The sequence below is a fragment of the Hesperophylax consimilis genome, chromosome 3 (assembly GCF_061612785.1).
Source record: "Hesperophylax consimilis isolate HC1 chromosome 3, BYU_Hcon_1.0, whole genome shotgun sequence".
Lineage (NCBI taxonomy): Eukaryota > Metazoa > Arthropoda > Insecta > Trichoptera > Limnephilidae > Hesperophylax > Hesperophylax consimilis.
This window is the reverse complement of record NC_142838.1, coordinates 7,649,947-7,673,035: the sequence shown is the minus strand read 5'-3', so window position 1 is coordinate 7,673,035 and position 23,089 is coordinate 7,649,947. Positions and strand designations below refer to the sequence as shown.

The following is a 23,089-nucleotide window of genomic DNA, read 5'->3' as shown; positions in this document are numbered from 1 at the left end:
TCCAGGCGGTTGGGAGCAGTTGGGACTCTTGTGCGGTATTCACTTAAAAAATAAAAATTAGTTTAATTTAGAGAGATGAGTATGAAAGGCCTGTATTTTTTATAAAACCTTTAATATTTTCTCATAACCGTAAAAAAATAATATATTAGTAATAATTTCATCTTTACATACAAACAATTTTCAATTTTCTTACTAACAAATAATTTCAATCGCACAACCCGATTTGTATATTGGTACATACATACACAGGTTATAGACACATAAACAAACATTAGCCTAATAGAGTAGTTGTTCATATAGGCACACTTTCGGTGTCAAAATATTAATAATATTATAATATCACTGAGCAAATATGTAAAACATAACATATATTTGTAAAATAATACAATGTACTCAAGGGAAATGCAACAAGTGGGCCTGCAATGACATTTATTTCTAATTTTCTTTATTTTCCAAAGCTAAGAGGTTTAGGTTAGTATGTTTATTCAAAGTTTTTTTGTGTATGGAAAAAACAACATAAATAACCCCTAACACCTCAGGCCTCTGGCATATTCACCGTTATATTTTTTAAAGACGCTGTCAGAAGGTTGGAGAATTTGTGTTTATTTCCGCTTTGCAATAAAATCCAAATAAATGGAATATTTCTGAACGTATCCGAAAGCTAAAAACTGTTTTTAAGAAAAAAAAAACTGTTTTGAAAGCTAAAAACTGAATGGAAATGGAATATGTTTTTCAAATTTTATTATTAGAAATAAACATGTAATTTTTTTAAATAAAAAGTTTTATAATTTTTTCTCAAATTGTGGTCGGAACTTTTGGTTTTATAGAGGTGTACATTTTAATCTTCTGTGATTAACTTCTAGATTTGAATATAAAGCATCTCTCTAACACCGTTTAGACCTGTGATGAACAACATTTGGGCGGGACTTTTAGCAAGTTCCTGTCTAAATAAAAATTCCAAAGAGTAGCAGTATAAAAATATAAGGGGTAGGTGTAAGCTTTAAAATTATGTTTCTGAAAATATGTAAATACAAGGATAGTTTGGATATGTCTTATTTCGTCAATCATTCTGATTTTCAGGTGCTATTATGATCAAATATTTTATGTTTTCAAAAGATGTATTAACCACTCGGAACATTAGAACGTCAAAAGACGTAAATATGATAATAGCGGTCAAGACATTAGTACGTCTTTTCACGTAAACGCGCGAGATTTTACAAAAATCGATTTATTTCCATCACTAGTATACGGATTGCCATGATTTAAAAAACAGAGTATCGATAATGAATAACGCTACGCGTCTGCATTCAAGAATATCTATGGAATCTAGAGGTGCATTATCTATGTCGATTGGACTTGTCATCTTGTTCGTTCATAATTTATTGCGTTTTTAAATAATTTATTAAAAATATTTTAGTTTGGACGGTTAATATTTTGAGGTGACTAATAGTTTTTAATTATATTTCTTCAATATATACAGTGTTATTTCTTTATGATACTCAGAAAACAGTACATTTTTCACAGCTTTGAAATAATGGTCAGCGATTTTTAGATATTTTTGACGTTTTCAGAAAATGTATATTTAGAAACGCAAATATTTACGTACAACAAAACAATACGATAGTGAATTTCATAATCTTTCCAAAACAGTTTTTAGAATGAGGCTACGTTTCCCAAAACGTGAGTTATGAAGCTTTTAACAAAACTCGTGAATAACACAAAAATTTTCGCGTTTTGACAGTTCGCAAAGGAACACAAAGTAAATAAGTCCTTTTCTGAGAGGTTAAAAAATATGGGTTTCGTAAAAAACTAAGGTCTGTATTTTTTCAATCAGCCATCCAAAATTGCAAGTTATTTTTTTTAAATTGCGGTTTACAAAATATTAATAGGTTTGCGACACCGCCGACTGTAAATTTAACTGCCTACATCATGGATGTATGACTCCCTAGTAACTCCAATTTGTTATGACAACTCAACAGCGAAAAATAAGCAGGGGTGGGTAAGAAAGGGGACTGTACTGTTACTTCTAGGATATACAAAAAACATTATGAAGACACCAAATATGAACATCCCATAAATAAATTGTATAAGTTAATAGAATTTAAATAATACATAATTAGGATTTTGTTATTACAAAAATGATGTTATTATCAAAATTTGTCTATAACTTGCCTTATTTTTTGTTATCATGAAATATTATTGGTTTGAAAATACTAGATAACATAAATACAATGACAGTGCATTATCATTTTCACAATATAATACCTAAATAAGTAGATAAGTGGCCTTAGGCTTGAAAAAATGTCACTGCAAACCAACCACTGGCGACAACTAACCCAAGTATTTGTGCATTGGCATAATCAGGTAAAAATGGTTGCGTAGTACAATGCAAAACAAAGATAGATTTGTTCTCTAGAGCTGTGATTGCATTAAAGGCTTCAGGTATTTGTGGAAGGAGTCGTTGACAGGTTCGGCGTTCAGAGGGCTCTTCAGTGCATCCTCCATCAGCCTCTCGTACACTTGCCCGTCGTAAGATCCCAGAGTGGATGACAGAACCTTCAACATAAATAACAAAGTTTTAAGGTTTGTATTTTTAAAAGAAAATAAACATTAGAGACTGAACAGTAAAGTGACTGAATAGAGGGAAACTCAAGAAGATACATTTCAATAAAACTTTGGCGCCCCATGTCAAAACAAACATTAGGAACTGAACAATAAAGGACTGTTAGGTTTTATCAGCGTCTGGGCGCCTTAGCAACTCGGCGCCCGGAGTGAACTGCTCCAATTGCACCCGCCTAGAGCCAGCCCTGAAGGTGGTCACAGCCCAGTAAGTGGGATACTTCACTCATATCATATTCAGTCATATTGAACATCATACTTATTAACGGGTACCAAATTACCGAGTTTTCAGAACAAGTTATGCTTAGTGAAAATATCTAAAACTCATTATTAAAACATGTCAACTTCTTTTTTAAAACATTGTCAAATAAATGAAATGCAAGGTTATTAAACTGAGGTTATAAACATATAATATAATAGCGAAAAGAACAAAATACATAAAACAATAAAGTTTGTTAAATTACCCGATCACAAATGTCAAAGCCATCGACAACACCAACTGCATTGGGACGAATTTTGGCAAGAAGGTCTTCCAGCCACTGCTGTAGGTTATCCAAGTCTTTCTCAGAAATGGAAGTAAACTGAAAATTCAATAAATTTAATTTAAAGGAATTAATAATTTAAAATCTAAGGACGGGTTGTTTCACAAAATTTGAACAATTCATCAAATATAAAAGTTGATTTTCAAGTTCTGTGAAGGATCTATCCAAGTTCTGTTACTATATCAATTTTGTGAAGCAACTGGTCAGTAATGATATAATAATAGAACATGAATAGAACCTTCACAGAAATTGAAAATCAACTTTGAAATTTGATGAATTGTTCAAATTCTGTAAAACAACCCATCCTTAGTAAGTGAAAACTGGGCCAAACCAATAAGTAAATACTCTGGTTTGATCTCATTATGCACATATTGAAGGTATCGCCCACGTATGACAAAACATATAATGCACGTATCGAGGACGTCCTTGTGACATACGTGGGGCGAGGAAAAAAGTTATGATTTTTAGTGCAACCCGAAAACTCTGATTTGGAGTCAGAAAACTTGTAATAATAACCCAGGGAAATTACAATACACATATTACTTAAACCGTAGGGTTCAACAAAAGACTTAAATAAATAAAAAACTACAGCAACACAGACAGCAAACTTGAAAAAGTGACAATCTTATTTTTGTCTTTAACTAACTATCTGAAGGCAAAATGAATGTACGAGGTTAGACACTACTTTGTACCGTGTGGTGGAAACGATTCTTCAATACTGCAAAATGCAAGGGTTAATGGAAAATATTTACCCGCAATAGATCTCCAGAGCACTTGAGAGCCCAGTACACGGCGTAGAGCTCTACAAAAGACAGCAGCACTTCCCTGAGAGACGAGGATGCCTTGGCGGCCATTATGTGCATCTGTTCACTAAACTTCTCTATCACTAAACTTCTGCAGTGAGTCTGGAAATTAAAGATTATACACAACAATAGTATTCAATTTGGTAGACGACAGAATTCATATTTTAAGGGTGTTCCAGGCCATCAATTCAAATTATGTAGAGAGGGAAGGTGAATTTAAATGTTAATTTTAATTAAATGGACAAATTTAATAATTATATGTAAGACTGGAGTCGAGTTCAGACTTAGAAGAGATGAGATCTTAAACGGAGGGGAGGCAATTTTAGATAAGGCTTAATAGAAAAGAGGATTTTTGTTTAGGGATCCAAAAAGTATGTGATCTAAGACGTCCAGACTACAGAAAGTACAATCTGGGAAGTGAAATATGTGAATTTTAAAAAGGTGAGAAGGAACGAAACAATGTCCAATTCTCATTGGAATAAGTGAAGAAATTAATTTTTTGGAAATTTTTTTGATGGGATAGGTTGGACATTGTAATTCATAAGGCAATTTTTTTGTTGAATGTTTTGTAATGTTCACCTCAGCAGCTGCAACAAGCTGGATGGATGTCTGATTCCAAGCATCTTCGTGGCTTATTCCACTCTCCACCCGTTTGGCAATGATTTTGGAGCATAATGCAATCTTTCTGTAAAACAAAAATTCTTACATTGAAACCATACTTTTGGGTTAAATTAAATATTAAGTTGAACTGTGTAAGAAGTACAAGCAACTAACCCTGCCGCCATGACTTGGAAACCATCGATGATGCCTTGCAGCGAGGTGCTCCAAGGGGCGTACTTCTTCTTCAGGGCTTTGGTGAAGTAGCTGACTGTAGGGGTCATCACGGAGCCACTCTGGGCCTGGTGCCAGGCCTTTATTAGGTACCTGGAACAATAAATAAGAGGTCTTAATTGGTGTATTAAATACAGTATGTATCAATCCGTTTGTAATAGCTGGGGTGTTCATCCTCAAATGAAACTCAATTAGAAAACACATTAAAACTAGATTGAATACGAAAGAATCAAAACTGACAGATTTATTTATTTAAATACAAATGGCACGACATGTGCCACAGTGTAGACAGATGATGATAGTTCAAGACATCACGTGTATTGTTTTTGAGTGACTTAGAAAGATAGATTGTGTAATAGCATCTTGGAATAGACTTAACCCTCAGACGTAGGGAAGCATCTTAAGTCATTTTGTCTCTCTCTCTTGCCTCTCAAGCGTGAGCTGACTTTAGTTATTTCTAGGTTTGAGTAATTGGTGTATCGTGTACATGAAAGTTGATTTGAATCTCGTACTTCAGTTGTGCTAATGACTTGGGTTGAAATAGTTGTGCTATTGTTGGGCTCAATCAAAATATTAAATGTGCAGCGTGGCAGTGCCGGCACACACACACTTTGATGCAGTCTAGAGGTTAATAACACCAGATAAGAGATTTAATACGAACAGAGAATAGGGTTTAATAACTCCAGAGAACAGATTAAACATCAGAGAAGAGATTGTGTGACATCACTACATTACCTTGCAGTCTGCAGAAGCAGCACGGTGTTCTCCCCCTCGTAGGTGCAGGCAGCGGTGACCAGCCCGTACATGGTGGGCAGGTTGCTACAGGCCATGTAGCCATGCCCCCCGCACGCCAGGCGACACGTCTCCACGCCCTGCGCTATGTCCGCCGTGCTCACGGCTTTCAGGCAACATGCCAGTGCATGCAACTGTTGGAATAATTACCTTAGCATTAGGAAGTTACAAACCAACGTACAGTAAAATAAAAAAGGAGAAAAAAATCCTAAAAATATAAAAAAGTCAAGAACACTTGCATCATAGAATTCGACACAAGACAGAAAGAAAACATCAGATTAAAAAGATTGAAAAAATCTAAATACACAATTGTTTTCTTTATAAAGACATCCAAATCTACAGCTCAGTTCCTAGTGAAATTAAAAATGTACCAAGATTAACAATATTAAAATGTAAAAATGTACCAATATTAACCATATTTAAATGTGAAAATGTACCTATGTTTACATTAGACCATGTGAAGTGGATCTATTTTAAGTAAATAAAATACAACACACGTCTTGCCAAGAACTATAAAAGACAAACCACAAGACTCCAGAATTTAATCTCCAATTTAAAAAATCTGTTTGCATCTTACATACATTATTATACATAATAATTTTTTTCTTAAATTTGAATAGAGCCTAAGTATATATGCATATCGAGGGGTAATTACTACAACTAGGTAACTCTGAAATCGGCGTTTTCGAGTTACATGCAAAACCATAACTTTATTTCTTCGCCCGTGGATGCCACAACATAATAATAATAATAATAATATTTGGCTAATTTATATAGCGCCGTTTTCGTGAGAAATCACCTCAAGGGCGCTGTACAAATATATTTCTTAAATAGTTAATACTAGAACTACTGACTTATCTCTAAGACTTATATCTAGTGACTTACGACTAAGGCCTATAACTACTATCTTAACGACATATATACGAGTATTTACATATTTAGCAACTTACAACTAAAATTAATATTAACAATCTAATCTTACTAACGCCAGAAGAAGAAGGAAGTTCCATTATATTAGGGTGTTTTATGGTTAGCTGGATATATATGTTAAATGAATGAAATTAATGAATAAAATCAATCGTCAATCTTAAACGCATTTAGATGATTCATCTGCCAACAATTAAACCGATTGACTTGTTATGTTCCCGCTGATATTGTCCATTGTCCATTGGTAGGCAAGTTAATAGAAAAATTGAATAAACGGAATCGCTAGATAATGTAACAATTACAGTATAAAAAATGAAAAAAAATAAAATATTTGGATAGAATGACGGATTTATGGAAATGAGTGTCTGAAAAAGTGAGTTTTTAGTTTGGATCTAAATTCTGTTGGGCTGGTTATACATCTCAATTCCATAGGAAGTTTATTCCAAGCCTTAGGGCCGGATACTCCGAATGCACGATCACCAAACTTAGTGTTCGGATTTCGCTTAGGCTCTTTCAACCTTCCAATTGCAGATGATTTCGCTGATCTAAGACTTGACTGCCTTAGACCAGTATTTTCCGTAACATATATTATGTGTTTGTGGCACACATGGGTGAGGGAATTAATAAAGGTATGCAATATAGAAATAACTTATTCAAAACGGCATTTTGCTTTATTTCCAATTTTCAGGGATCTCAGCCATAAAGTGAGGTATTGCATAATAGTTAATTAAGTGTTGATAGAACAAACCTCGGGCAGTCTATCGAGATCTCCAGAATCCATTTCAGAAGACACATTATTGTAATGGTCCCACAGCCAGGTGGCCGTCAGCTTGTAGGCGTAGCTTGCTGCGATGTTGGGGAACAGCTTGTACTGTTGGGTCACATAGTCCATTATCTGTGGCTCCGGCTCGCTGGGAACATCATCAAATAATCAACATATCATGCATTCACTATGAACAACAAAACAATTGATTGATTTATCCAGCAATCATTCCAGTTTAACATGTTGACAGTCAGAGCAGTTCCCCAGAATACACAAAGTTTAGCATGCTGACAGCCAGAGCAGATCTCCAGAATACACAAAGTTTATCATGCTGACAGCCAGAGCAGATCTCCAGAATACACAAAGTTTAGCATGTTGACAGCCAGAGCAGATCCCCAGAATACACAAAGTTTAGCATGTTGACAGCCAGAGCAGATCCCCAGAATACACAAAGTTTAGCATGTTGACAGCCAGAGCAGATCCCCAGAATACACAAAGTTTAGCATGTTGACAGCCAGAGCAGATCCCCAGAATACACAAAGTTTGGCATGTTGACAGCCAGAGCAGATCCCCTGAATACTCTTGAGTTTTGTCTGTTTACAGATAATGTATCTTATTACAAATTTATTTCATGTTTATATTGTAGGATGTCTTCCTAGAATAGTCAACTTTACCTTAAAAAAGAAGTAATATATATATATATATTGAGATTCAACTGAAATATAATAATACATATTACAGTATCACTAGCGCAAACCCGTGAAAATCAGGGGACATTATAATTCCAATGTTGTAAAAGACAATTAAAATAATTTTCTGTTAAAATATTATATTAGGTACCTGCTTTATTGCTTGTCTGAATTTTTCACACAATTCTGTAGTTTGAATTTTTAAAAATGACAATTGAATTCAAAGCAAATTCTAGATCAAGAGTTCATTGAATCAGAGTTATAAACCGAAATTAGTATTTTTGATTATTTAAAAAAAGAACATTTACTCAGGTTTAGGTTGGGACTGCCTTCTGACGGCGGAGAACCTGGTTGCTATGGTGACGGCCTTAGACAAGTAGTTGGCCATGTCCTGAACCAGGACGACACGTACAAACATCATGGTGCCGTACGTCAACTTCGAGCTCGGGGATTTCACAAATGTTCCGTCCTGGAATCAAAAACACGCATTATATGAATACGGTTCCATGACAAAACAGGACAAGAAAAGTGACAAAAGTAAAACAAACCTAACATTTTATCATGTTATGTTTTGTGACTGTTCTGTTTTATCCAGTTACCTATAAATACAATACAATTAATGGCTGTGCCCAATTTTCGTTAACTGTCTAAACTCTAAACCAAGGGTTACCAATCTTTTTGAGGTTTTCAACTTCTAACAAGAATCCATAAGAATTTTTGCTGTTTTTTTTTTTTTAGTTCTTCAATTCTTAATATTCTTTGTGGTTTTTTTTGTGATGTAGATTCATCAGTTTCTCCGCATGTACCACTAGTTTCCGGACACCATGTATATACGAAAACCTGATAATATAATAGGTACTTTATAATTAGTACTTTTAAGGTCAAGTTAAAGTGTTCAGACTGTTCAGCCTCTTATTGAATGTAAATAAAACTGAACTTTAGCATTTGATATCATTTGTAGAAGTCTTTTTACAGCATTTAGAGTTTAGGAATCAATTGTAGAAAAAAAAACCACTCTTGTCTTTGGTGGCAATCTTATGCAGAAATCTGAAGTAGCTAAAACAATGCATTCTAAGGTAATGAAATGGGCACATATTTTTCATCTGGAATTTGTAAAAGTAGGAAAAAGCAAAAAGCATTTTCAGTTGGCAATGAAATTTCCACCATGAGCTTTTAAGCATTAAAATAACCATTTATCTGACAAAAAATTAGGGATTAAGGCATTATAGTTTAGAAATTAGATCATTGGTGATGGACGAAGATGGTTTGGGCATGTAGAGTGAATGAACGAAGAAAGGAGTGTAAAGAGAATATATGACACAAATGTGAATGGTAGAAGAAGTCAGGGATGCCCGAGGAAGACATGGCACGATCAAGTGAATCAGATACTTGAGTCGGGACATATCAAGAGTCAGAATAATAGAAGAGTTTGTATGAGACCCAAAGTATGAATGTGAATGAGGCAAGGAGTGTGTGCCAAAACAGAGTTGTTTGCCGGTCCGTCCTCTCTGCCTACCAAGTAGTAGGAACATAAAAAAGTAATATACCGTCACCGTACATCAAAATGTGAAGATTTAAGGAAAATAAACTGTTTGTGCAAATATGTATTTACATAATTTATTGTTGGCTAGTGGCGAAAAGTCACCCAACAACTTTTTGTAGTGTTATTTTTTGCCCAATTTAAGTTGATGTTTCATCTCATTCTTTCATTGTGAGGTTCTCCACAACTACTATTCAATCATTTAACACCTTCTTTACTCACAATGGGAATGGAATATGTACCTCTGCAAATTCTCCAATTCTGAATTCTGATTACTAACACAACTGGATGGTATTTTTTACTAAAATATTATTATTGCATGTGTATAAGAACATAATAGTTATCACAAGACAATGGTAAGGTACATAACAAGTCTATACGCACTTAAACATGTGTACATATTATTAAAATTGAAAAACAATGAAATGCAGAAATAATAAGACCAAAGGTCAGATCAATGATAAAACCTATCGGTTTTGCAATCATTATAAATTTAATTTATTTTAATGTTATCTGTGTAAATTAACCAATCAATCAAAATCTTAACCAAAGTAAAGTGCTCCTATAAACTGTTTTACAACTAATGAAAAATTATAATATCTGTGCTGAGAGTATGTTACATATTATTATTTATTTAACTGCCAGTATTTACTAATTAGATTTTTGCTGTAAGGCATATAAAAGGTATATGATAATACTAATTTAATCTTCTTAATATGTTTTTTTTATGTTAATGTTTATCTCGGTTTGATAATTAAAGAGCACTAAGAGAATTTAAAGATATTAAAAATAAAAAAAATTGAAAGGTGGCGCAAGCCTGGACTTAGTTTAGCGACTGAAATAAAAATTAAAAATCCATAACAAAACAGAAAGAACATTGTTGAAAAGTGAAGAAAAGTTACAAATAAAAAAACTAAATAAAACCTATTATTTTATACCAAAAAAAAAATAACACGGTTATACTCGGCCTCACCTCAAGGACTTGAGCATTCTTCATCAGCATTCGATCCCTCGGGATTCGGACATTCTCAAAACCGAGGAAGCCGTTGTTGGTCCCATTCATCCCGAGCTTGGAGCCGATCTCGCCGATCTTGATGCCGGGCAGCGGCACGTGCGTCTCCTCGTCCCGCAGCTGCACAATGAAGGGCTGGATGCCGTGGCACTCTCCGTTGGTGTACAGCTGGGCCACTACCACGGCATAGTTGGCCGTGTGACCCACTGAAAATAGATAACAAATTCCTGTTCAACAGGTAGTCTTAAAGATGTTTCTCTCAGTTCTATAACAAAACAATACAGAACATTGAAGAGGAGGAAGAAAAAAAAACATACCTAACCTAAACCATTATTTTATCATGTTCTGTTTTGTCAATGTTCTATATATGGTTATCGTTAAAGCTATGTTTTATCCGGTTACCGTTTCCATCAAGGATTAGGTCTGAAATATAGTGAAAGTTAATAGCTAGGGTAAAATAGTCATCCGAATTCAAAAAATAAAAACAGATTCGGGAGATATTTGAAAATGGTCATCATTAAAAAACAATTTTCTTCTCTGGATCTTTTATGGTAAAGTCAAATATAACTTCATTATATTATTTTATCTATCATGTATATATATATATATATCTTGTTACTGTGGATTAAAAAACTCGTGTTCACCATTCAATCGAAAAAAAAAAACTTGAAGGTGTCAATGTGAGATGTGAACATAATTTTTTATAAAAAAACAGGAATGAAAGTAGAAAATATAGCGTATCGAATTGTACTTTATACCGTGTATATAATTATACTTTATACCGTGTATATAATTATAATGTTTGAATTTAACACTCACATCCTCCAGGCCACCATTTGTAAGAAGTGAGAGTCGGACTGTTCAGAACAAACTCCTTTGTTTTCACGTCGTAAGCTGCCGTGGTCTCCAAACCTCGGATAAATGTGCCGTGGCCGAGCTCCGTCTGTAAAACAATCAATTTAACAATTATTTTATAATTATTTATTATCTTTTATTTTATAATTATTGACATGTATTATGTTCTATATTAAGTTTGTAAAATGAAAAGCATTTATTGTACTGATATGATATTCCTGAATGATGTTTTGTAAATTTTCAACTTGTATTATAAATAATTAAAATTAAAATAAAATAAAATAATAATAAAGAAGATAAATTAGTACTTATTAAATAGTATTTATACTAAATTGATTTCAGGCAGAGATAAAATAATTCATTAGCGAAGTCTCATACAATGAAATTTCATGTCTTTTACAAATGAATCATATTAATTAGAGCGTGCTGAGGACAGAACTATTATAATTTTTGGAAAATACCGAAGATACAAGATGTCAAAATATTAAAATTTTTAAGTGTGACATCATGGAACATAAAATGACTGGCACGGCAGTATGCGGTACTACCATTGAATTGTGAATTGTATCTCGTGATGTCATGGGTATTTTGAACGATCGTTTTACCCAAATTCACTCTGAAAGATCATTTTGAAGATATCGAAAACTAAATTTTACCGTTGTGATTAACTATTAAATAATTAGGAGACAACCGCATTATGTTTATTTTCTAATACATAAAATTTCATAGATGATGTTTCAAGATTTGATTAATCTTATCCATTTTTAAATACATTTATTTAAATTTCACTTTTCTTTTCTTGAATGAAGTGGATTCTAGGAAGTGGAAATGTACAGCAGTTAATGTACTAAATAAATGAGGAAGATTCAATTCTCAGAACCATTATTTTTTAAAACTATTTAAGACATTTTAAAAGTTAACAGCAGTTAAGATCCAGTCCTTGGGAGGAAACCCTCAGTCAAACCAAAAAAATAGATTTATATGTATTTCACCTATTAATAAAAAATATGTATTATAGTATAGCTCAAGGCCGGCTTTACCACATCAACGTTGAACGTAAGAATCTAATTAGTAAGACGGCACGTATTTTAGCTGTGTGCAAAATTATGTGCTGATGCAGGTAATATTATGCATGTAAAATGAATATTTTTTGCGACAATTTTTATTGCTTATAGAACCAATAAAATAATAATGTATCTATTGTTAACATAATATGTGCTGTTGTTTGGGCATTGGGACAAAATATGATTAATTACTGAAGTTACTTAGATAAGGAAAATAATAAGAGACGCAAAGATCAAAAAGAGTTAATGACTGATGATTGTTTCCATGTTTACACGCATTTATATTTTATCTTGAAAGAGAGAATTTATGTCACACAATTTAAAATCTGGATATTAATTATATCATATCATACGAAATGACTATGTTCCATAGGTCACTAAGAAACAGGCAGTCCACTAGGCATCCGCCTAGTGTGGTGATTTAATATTTATATATTATCTGTAAATGTCCATGTCAAATATCATGTATTTATAGATAAATAATTCAACATGTTACATCTTATGGCAAATACGATGTCAAATCAAATTATATAATAAAATAATGAATGACTTTAAAAAAAGTTACCGGGGCATATTTCAAGGTGAGAAAACAATATGCAAGGTGTTCAGGAGTAAGGTGTGGTAATTTCAAGTCAAAAGGATGAACAACTTTCTTATAAAATTTAAAATAAACCAATTTTAATAATGTTCTGCAAGTATCTTAGTTTATATTATCAAAACAACTCACAAATAATTCATTTTTATTATTGTTTCAGTTGTTTTGATAATAAAAACTAAAATACTTGCAGAACTTAATAGAACTATTAAAATTAATCTACCATAAATTAAAAAAAAAGTAAAAGGAGTTCTACGAATTAAACACAATAATAACCTTGTTCGAATTCCAATGTTTTAAGGTACTTTCAGGTAAAATTGTTTAATTTTGAAATATTGTGTAAACGTCAAAACTCTCATTGTTTGTGTGCGGTTTTCATGGATACAGGTCAGACTTAAATTCGTCGGTCATGTACAGTAATATACAGGTGAATGAATGAATGAAGAGCTGTAGTGCTAGTTGCTATGCGCTGCGTACAGCGTACCAGCGTTCAGTGACTAATGGGCGTGCATGTGTAAAATCTTATAAAATGAATATTAAACAGAGCGGGTTATTACTGAGGTGCATCTTCGCCCTCCTAGCAATTTATACAAAGTTCAAATTTTCCATTGCAGTCTGTGAACAAATGTTTCCAGTGGAATACTTTAAATTTACATGAATACAATATTAATAAAAACGTCTTAATTAATTGAAGACTACTGTATTCGGGTGACATTGGCGCGACACTATGGTATCATCGCATAACGCAGTGGTGGTCGCGTTACACTATTTCCAGCCTAATAATGTAAATTCAACCTTCTGATACAGAGATTTTTTCTTTAAAAAAAAACAGGATAATTTCTAAAAGAGTCAATAATCATGTTTACTTGTAATGTGTGGAATCACCTCGGAAAGTTATTGCACCTTACCCCTTACCTTATATAGGTAGGTATGACTATTAAAGCATTTACATTTATGCAAGAAGAAAAAATCAACAACGGAGGAAAGAGTTGAAAGATGAGTACCTATGCGTAGCTGATATAACCTGTTTTTAAGTGACATTGATTTTATAACCAAGGTCATGAGCAGTATTATTATTTTGCTTGCAGAAGTATTAATTACATTCTAGAAGAGTGGTTTGTGCTGTGTTCAGACACCTGTCCGTCAAGCAATCACAATGAATGCAAATTGCAATATTATTAAATCAACGACAATGCAAAAAGCTGAGGCTAAAATCATTAGAATGGAATTATTTTAGCAACCTTGCTCAATTAATAGCAATAGCTGACCTAAGAATTTGAATTAGTCCCGAAAAGAATAGTAAGCATACATTATTCATGAAATAACCAATAAGTCAATAATTATTATCACTTTAGGTTAATTTATGTGAATGATGAATTAATTAATGGGAATTCTCAGTGCATAAGCCAATGCTAGGGACATGAACCATTTGTGTGTCAAAGTAATCAAAATGGGCTTCTTATACAAAATATTTTCCGAAGCAAAATATTTTTTTGGATGTATTTACTATTAGCTTTCATTTTAAATGTCCTGCATGGTTGTTAGCACATAGATAATCTATCTGTGCGCAATCTGAATCATACAATAATGTGTCATATTGCACACAATTCAACTACAATCAATTGCATAATATAATTTTCTACTGTTGATCGATGGATAGTGAAGTGACATTTTGACAGCCTCCAAATCGAAACATTGCTTGAAACGACTTTAGTCATGTTTGACCAGATCTGAATAGCCATGTACTTCCCCACCTTCCTCTCCCCTATCTACTTCCCCTCCCCACCTTACCTTCAGCCTCACAACATACCCCAATTGGGGATGTCATAGTTTCACCGGCTTCAGGTGGTTGGGAGCAGTTGCAACTCTTGTGCGTTATTTACATAAAAAAATAAAATAGTAGTTACATTTGTGATTTTAAGTGAGACAGATTTTATGTTTAACTTTTATAAAATAAGTTTTTGTTTTATTCATTGTGAAACATCCTTGAGGCGATAAGCTACAATACAGTAAAATTATTATTATTATGTAGGCTAATCTTTCTGTCATTTATCACCGAGACTTGATTGATTGGTGATTTCACTAAAGGAACTTATTGCTCCTACAAATAATTTTCAAATCAAAATGGATTAGTTCAATTGAGTGACAGTTAATGACGGAATGCTGTTATTAGTTGAATTCTATAATATCACAGCCAACTGTTACCAAAATAGCGCTGTTTAGTAGTTGTGTCTGGATAATGCGATGTACGTTATTACTTGCACAGAGGCTCACATCATTAATTGGCTAATTGCAAATTAGCAAGGAAGCTACGATCAACATTGTTTAATGTTGCATTTTAACATATGGTTAAAGTTTTGGTAGACGTGAAACTAACGAGAAAACTGGGAAAGAGGAATTGATATCAGAAATATTATTATTGTCTCTTAATGGTCTCTTAATTGTCTCTAAGTTGAGAGCTGTTACCAAGGACACAACAGTTTTCAGAGGGGCTGAAGTTGAAACTGACCACTTTCTGGTAGTGTCCAGAGTAAAACTCTTTCGCGGTCGGCGCTCTTAAGTGAAAATGGTACCAACTCCAACAAGAGTCAAAATAGAAAACTGCAAAACGATAATGTGAGAACTAAGTATGTGAATTGTGCAGATATGAGATTGAATGAGAAGGGAATGGATGGTCTAAACATAGGCGAAACATGGAACCACATAAAGGTGAGTCTTTGTGAATCTGCTAGAGACGTGTGTGGAATGAGTACGCAAGGTAGGAAAAAAGGTGATGCATGGTGGGATGATGAGATTAAAGCACTGGTCTCAGAGAAGAAAAAAGCATGGTTATGTCTGATAGTGGCTGGCAGTGCTTCCAGCGAAGAGAGGGATTGAGCGAAAGAAGTGTATAAGGGATGCAAGAAAGAGTAAGAGTTGGAGAGAAAGAACTAAAGAAACGCCAGGAAGAGGGAATCAAAATGACAGACCACTTCCAAGAAAACATTAAACTGTTTTGGAAGGAAGTCAAAAGAATCCGGAGTGGTCCAGAAAACAGAAACATGAAAGTGATAAAATCGAAAGATGGAAAAATGTTGACGAATGGGGAAGAAATAAAAGAGAGATGGATGAAGTATTTTGAGGAAGTCTTCGAAAGCGACCCGAGTGAAGAATCAGATATGAATGATGATGAACGTGAATGTTAACGAAATCGGCATGGATGAGATAAAAAGATTGATTAAATATATGAAGAATGGTAAGGCTGTCGGTTTCGACAATATTGCTGCTGAATATTTTAAAGGAGATAGTCGTATAATTCTCACATGGTTCTACAATCTTTTTAACCAATGTTTAAAGGATGGTTACACGCTGTTAGATTGGAGAAGGACTGTGATCAGGCCGTTATACAAAGGTTAAGGGTCACATATGGAATGTGTGAATCATATGGCTATTAGCCTGCTAAGCTCAGTTGGCAAGCCAAATGGTAGAATTTTGATTGAAAGGGTACGAAAGGAAACAAAGGATAAAATATGGGAAGTGCAAGGTGCTTTTATGAGGATTGTGATTTATTAGGAAGTATCTTTACGAGAGATGGGAAGACTGACAGAGATATTGAAAGAAGGGTAAATGCAGGTAACTCCACTAATGGAGGACCGAATGCAGTTCCCTGAGGCATATGTGGTGTAAAACCATGTATGATCGTGTGAGAAATGTGGAGATACGCAAAGAATACAAAGCAGATGTAAGCATAGTGGGTAAGATTAAGAAAGGGACGCTTAGATGGTTTGGGCATTTAGAGCGAATGAGCGAAGAAAGGAGTGTACGGAGAAAATATGACGCAAATGTGAATGGTAGCAGAAGTCGGAGTCTCAAGTATCTGATCAAGTAAATCAGATACTTGAGTCGGGCCATGACTAGTCAGAATAATAGAAGAGTATGTATGAGACGATGTATGAAGGTAAATGAGGCAAGTAGTGTGTGCCTAGATCGAGTTGTTACCCCTGTGGAGAAACGGCGTGATGGTTAGTTAGTTAGATAATGGTTAAAAACATCCAAAGTCAATGTGTTGAGTTTTCGAAAATCCAATATTTTTTGTTGATTTGTACCGCTTTTGCAATGTCATAGTGAAATAACAGTTTTTGCAAAATAACTAAATAAATTACATACTTTACCTTCATACCTATAAGCGAGAAGACATATTACGTACCTGTGCATAAGTCCCGATAATGTTACATCTCCAGGCCCGGGAGATCCACTCTGCCTGCTGCGTAACAGTCCCCTGGCCCATGATGGCCGGGATGAACATGACATAATGGAGGGTGATGGGGGAACCATCCTTCAATATTGCCGATCCCAGCGTTCCACCGAGAAGTTCTCTGAAAATTTATTCAAATGCTTGAAATGAAATGAAATACCATCGAAAAACAATCAAATTTGTTTAAATGAATCTCACCAAATTATTTATGTACCATTCAATATTATCTATTCCCATAAAATACAACTCCCAATGACCTTCCTTTTAATATAAATAATATTTAGTTGAGCCAAATATTATGAAAAGGAAAAAATAGTAATATGTCAACTAGTAACAATGTGTCCAAAAAAGGGTGTTTCTAATTTAATAAATCTTAACTAAAATTTCCTCTGATAAGATTTGTAAGTAGGTACATAAATACCTAGCTACTTAATGATGTTCATGGAGGGAAGAGTTCCCGGCTTTGCTGCCCTAATGAGATCCAGGGTAGCCGGAACGAGGGGAAGGATCAATAACTCCAGAAACATCCTCATCATCGAATCCCGCCAGACCTCAGGATCGAGCATCGAAAAACATTGGAGAAAAATATTGGCCCCCGTAATTATCGCTCCGATGATAAGCTTACAAGATATTTAAATGTTTTATGTTAACACTCTCCATTCTATATAGTTCCTTTTACTTTTTCTTATATTTTATTTGCTCTATCAAACTTACATTTTAAATTATTTGTACTTAATTGTATCTCTGTATATAACATTGTAGTTATATTTTATGGATTGTGTGGGATTGCACTAACCTCCCCACATTCTGGAATAAACAATTATTTATTTATTTATTTATTTAATTAATAAACACAACGATTTGACGGTCGAACACATTAGAAAAAATAATTTAATAATTAACCAAAAATTGCCACCATCTTTAACCGGAACCGGATTGTAACAAACATATTTACAGTAAAACGAAATAATCAGTCCGAGTTAAAACAGGACCTGAGTAAGCTCAAGCATCAAGCTTAGTAAAATAGGACTTGGACCTGCGTAAGCTCAAGCATCAAGCTTAATAAAATAGGACTTGGAGCTGCATAATCTCAAGCATCAAGCTTGGTAAAATTAGAAAATAAATAAATTGATAACAATACATAGTAAAAATATTTGGATAATTGTAAAGCGCTGTTTTTGTGAAAAATAACCCCAAGGGCACTGTACAAATATTTTTCCAAGATTATCTTATTACTAGCAAAGTATAATTTTTGGCAGACATAATTTATTCAAAATTCTATAATATGACTTACGTTCAAAGTGCATTCTAAAAAATGATAAATTGGTATTATATTACATACACTACATAATTATTTAAGAGCAGATTATGTTCATATACCCGAAGCCCATGTCAAATTTTTGTCTTATTTAGCACCACAATTATGGCGTGGGCACCAGGCAACCTATTATTATTATTTTTTATTGCAGAAACAAATAGTACATAATTACATAGAGGACAATAATTACAAAGTATACAAGTTAATACAATAATTGGTACCAATGACATGTCACTGACATATATGCATATGTGGTATATTATACATTTTACTTGTTAAGTTAGTTAGTATGTTAGGGAAGGAGAGAGGTGTGTGACTGTTTGTGTGTGTGGATGTGTGTGTTATATGTCGAATTCAGTTTCCTAAAAAAGATTTTCTAAAATAGAGGGAGAGAATCAAAAAATATATCGGTATTTGTGCTTGTTTGAATTGAGTTTTATAACCTAATATAACGCAACAACTCTTGTGTATATGTAATTTGGTACGTCATTATTAGACAATGGATTATATGCACTATCAATACCAAAATATACAGTAACAATGCCAAAATATTCACTAACAATGCCTAAATATGTACTAACAATGCCAAACTATACACTAACAATGCCTAAATATTCACCAACAATGCCCAAATTTGCACTAACAATGCCTAAATAAGTACTAACAATGCCTAATTTAAACAATAAAAAAGGAATTTGTCTTCTGGAACCCAGTTTTTTTGGAAATTTGATACCGGTTCCTCAAAAATATAATTTCTGTGGGGTGGAAGGACAGTAAAATTCAAACACAGCAATATCTTTTTTGTAATTTATAAAAGGAACTACCTAGTTCCATAACCCGTTTCCTCAGATAAAAAATATCAATCATATTTTGAAGAATAAAATGGCTGAAATATGTATTTATCACAAAAAAGGCTCAAATCTGAAATTATGTCTAGTGATTATATTATTATGTTTTTCTGTGCAATATGTACATATAGGAATATTATTAGAAAAATTATTTTAAACTCAAAAAAAAAAAAAAAAGCAATGGTATAATTTTAAAATGCATTAAGTAAATATAATATATAAAGCAAGATAGACATTATGAACGGATTAGTGCTGGTGTGAAAGTTTAAACGTCATTATCGATTATTAAACGATTATTGCACACATGCAAGAGAGAAAGCACAGTTTGACTGTGGAAACTATACAGGATTTTAAATGAGATTATTGCTATTTACAAAATAGTTATGTTTGTATGCACCATTTCTTCATTTCAGAGTTTTATATTTTCTTTCAATTGAAAAATATTGAATGTTGAAAAATAATATTTCGACAGATAAATTAATCGTTTTTAATGATAAACTATTTGAAAGCTCCACATCTCAGAAGAAAACATTTGATGAAAACAGTTTTATTTATTTATGGAAGTTTTTTAGGAGCTTTTACACACGAATAATAAAAATTATACAGTATTTATTATAGATAACCAAATTGCCTTAGTGACAATCTTTTGTATTTGTATATTGTATTTGTGATAAATTGAAGATGTCCACTGACTCGTTATACAGTGAAATCTCGATCTGTCGTTCCTCGATTTATTGTTTTCCCACATTTAACTTTTTTTTCTTCCAGTCCCGAATTTATGTCATACAAAACTTGCAAAAATAGATTGCATGTTCCTCTATGCATAGTTTTTTAAAAAATATGATTAATACATTTTAAAATCATATTTTGTAGCTAAATGCTTGGTTTCGGTTAACGGTACCGTAAACAATGAACGCAACTTCGAAAATGAGAGAAACGATTTAGTTGCCTCTACTGATGGTGGCCACTCCTGGCATTAAGAGTAGAATTCACACACGGATTTGCTCGGCGGATCGGCTTACCGAGCCTGTCCGGTGTAGAAATACACAAACAGTATGTGAATTTTGCGCTTTAGTCTAGTCGTCAAATGTTGAAACACAGTGGTAGTGCGCGCGCGCTATATTTTTACTTATCCTAGATTTCAAGAGTTTCAAAATTAACCAAATTTTTGAAATTTCAGATTAAACCTTACAAATTACAAAAATTAAAAATCAAACATCAGAAATATTTAATAAATACATTTGGTTATATGTGAAATAAGTATCGTTTTTAATAAATTGAAACATTTTTTTAATTTTCCACATCCATTGTTCGTAATTTCCACATCCATTATTCGTAATTTTTTTCAACAGGTTCCTTCAAAAACGATAGAGGTTTCACTATAATTATTTCCCTACATAAGTATTCTGGGCAATGAGGAATACATATAGTAGTTAGTCCCAGAATTTCTGCACTGAAATAAATCCCGACGTCTATAGTATTAAGTAGCGGAATCTGAAAGCTTATCTATGCAAGCAATAAGGAAGTTGAGTCCATTTTTTTATTTTTTTTTATCAATGTATAACCGTCTATTAGAATTGATGTTATTAAAAAAAAAAAAAATTGATTAAGATTTCATAGTTAAATTAATATTTTAAGTTAGAATATTTGCTTTTCCCGCCCGGTACGGTACTTGTACGGTATTGCCTCGCTATTTGTTGACTTGCCCCGCGCGAATTCAGGACCACCGCGCAGAAAAGTAAAGACCAAAAGTAAAATAACGGTTTACAGCCCAGTTCACTGTGAGACTTTTCTGGGCGGCCGGCGGCCTGAAGTGTATCACATGTTATGTGACATGTATAATAATAAAAACTTCTAAGTTATGCAATAAACAACATATTATTATAAAGCACTATACGAATATGTATCTTTAGAAATCCATTTCATATAATAATAACAACAAATACGTACATATATTTGACAAATCCAAATAAACGTTTGGCCTATACACCTCTCTCATCTAAACTGACCATCTCTCATGTAAAAGAAAGAGATGCACCATAGGTGATCCGTTGTACGTACAAGTCACGACACATGTGACGTCAGAATTCTTTCGACCAATCGTGGAGCGTATACAGTCTATTGCTATTGAATGCTTTTTCAAGAACGTTTAACTAATTCTAAGAATAATAATATAGAAATATATTTATATATATAGAATCAATATTTTTTGATCTACATGAACATATTTTTTATAAGTCAAAATATTTTTCACTCAACTTCCTTATTCTGGACTGTCATCATTTAGAATTTTATACAGAAATACGTCGGTAAAAATCAGATAATTTAAGCATATTCATTTAATTTAAATGAGTGTTGTAGTTCAACAAAATTGGAGTTGACACTTACAAAAGAGGGTAAATTTTAAAGGGTTCAGATTTTTGGGACAATCTGCCAGGAATTTAAAAAATATTAATGATCTAAATTTGCCCATCAGAATAAACAGAAAAATTACATTATGTTAAAAAATATCTAAATAGAAGCAAAGTCGGCTGATAAACTACCTGAACTGCTGCATGCCCCCTCCATCATGGGCCTCTTGGTACTCCTGGATCTTCTTGAAGACGTGACAAGCTTTTCTCACGGCTTCTTCATATTTCTGCTTGTGGCTCAAGTATTCAGGTGGGATGGGATCATTGAAAGCAGGATCTGACAAGAAGTACTCCTCTGTAAAAAATAAAATTATAATAATTACATGGTTGTATTTAATGTTTCATTCCTTCTGTTATCGGAGGTTGGCTATCATCAGAAAATATGCAATTATGTATGACAAATTATCGCTGTTTTTATTTTAGAGCCTAAACCAATGTGCATAGGTACAGCGATAATAATACAGCACAAATTAGCAGGAAATATCAGTGACTTTGAACACTTTTATGCATGCACACCATTCTCTAAATCTTGCATAATTGCCAGACCTACAAGCAGTGGTAGCACTAAATTAAAGATATCCATTCATTTTTTTAAAAATAAAGTTTTGTTTTAATAAATAATATATATTACGAAAGGATTTTAAAAATATATGACAAAATTTTACCCAAAAAATTTATAATGTTCAAAATAAACAAAGAGACTAACCTGTTTTTTTCCTCTCGATCGTCTTCTTTTCGTCGCCATCTAATAAGTGGGTTAGCTCTTTCGGATCAAAAGAACATTTATCTCGTTCTCTCTGCAAATCCGGATTGCAAACAATAGCTGGCATTATGATAAAATGACTACTTTCACTTCATATATTTATTGATAACACTAAGTTTACTTCAACACAAAATAAACGGTATTTGCACAAATTGCGGTCAAACTAAAAAAAGACGATTGCATTTATCTAGCGCGATCTAGCACTTCTAGCGCAACAGGACTCGTGTTGATTCGTGTTAATCGACGCAAATCTACTTCATCAATAATTATGCGTTCCGTCATTTCATGTTTTCTTCTTGTTACAAAACAAAAACCCCACTCCCCACCAAAAATCATACGTCACAAATGTCATGGACTGTCAAATTAGGGCTGCCAGAAAGAAAAAAAAATTATACACATTTTTAGTGTGAAAATTCCTACCTTGACCTAAAGCAGTCAAACTAGTGAATTAAAACAATTAAATCCCTTTCAATTAATATTTTT

The 23,089-nt window shown here is 33.3% G+C and overlaps 1 protein-coding gene across 1 annotated transcript; it reads right to left on the bottom strand.

The window, feature by feature from the left end:
• Positions 1-111: 111 nt before the first annotated feature.
• On the bottom strand, positions 112-22,950 carry ACOX1 (acyl-CoA oxidase 1). The gene is made up of 13 exons (XM_089647707.1): positions 22,550-22,950; positions 21,976-22,138; positions 17,219-17,387; positions 11,338-11,461; positions 10,480-10,724; positions 8,275-8,435; positions 7,263-7,425; positions 5,531-5,721; positions 4,739-4,888; positions 4,544-4,649; positions 3,914-4,066; positions 3,084-3,200; positions 112-2,556 (listed from the first exon to the last, which is right to left on the bottom strand). The coding sequence occupies exons 1-13, from the start codon at positions 22,671-22,673 to the stop codon at positions 2,413-2,415; spliced, it is 2,010 nt and encodes a 669-aa protein (XP_089503833.1). The 5' UTR covers positions 22,674-22,950; the 3' UTR covers positions 112-2,412.
• Between the last annotated feature and the right edge of the window lie 139 nt (positions 22,951-23,089).

Coding starts and splice junctions, on each gene's coding strand:
- ACOX1 (XM_089647707.1), bottom strand. CDS start 22,673: ATGCCAGCTATTGTTTGCAATCCGGATTTGCAGAGAGAACGAGATAAA. Junction 4,650..4,738: donor TTCCAAGTCATGGCGGCAGG/GTTAGTTGCTTG, acceptor TTTGTTTTACAG/AAAGATTGCATTATGCTCCA. Junction 4,067..4,543: donor AGCTTGTTGCAGCTGCTGAG/GTGAACATTACA, acceptor TTTAATTTCCAG/ACTCACTGCAGAAGTTTAGT.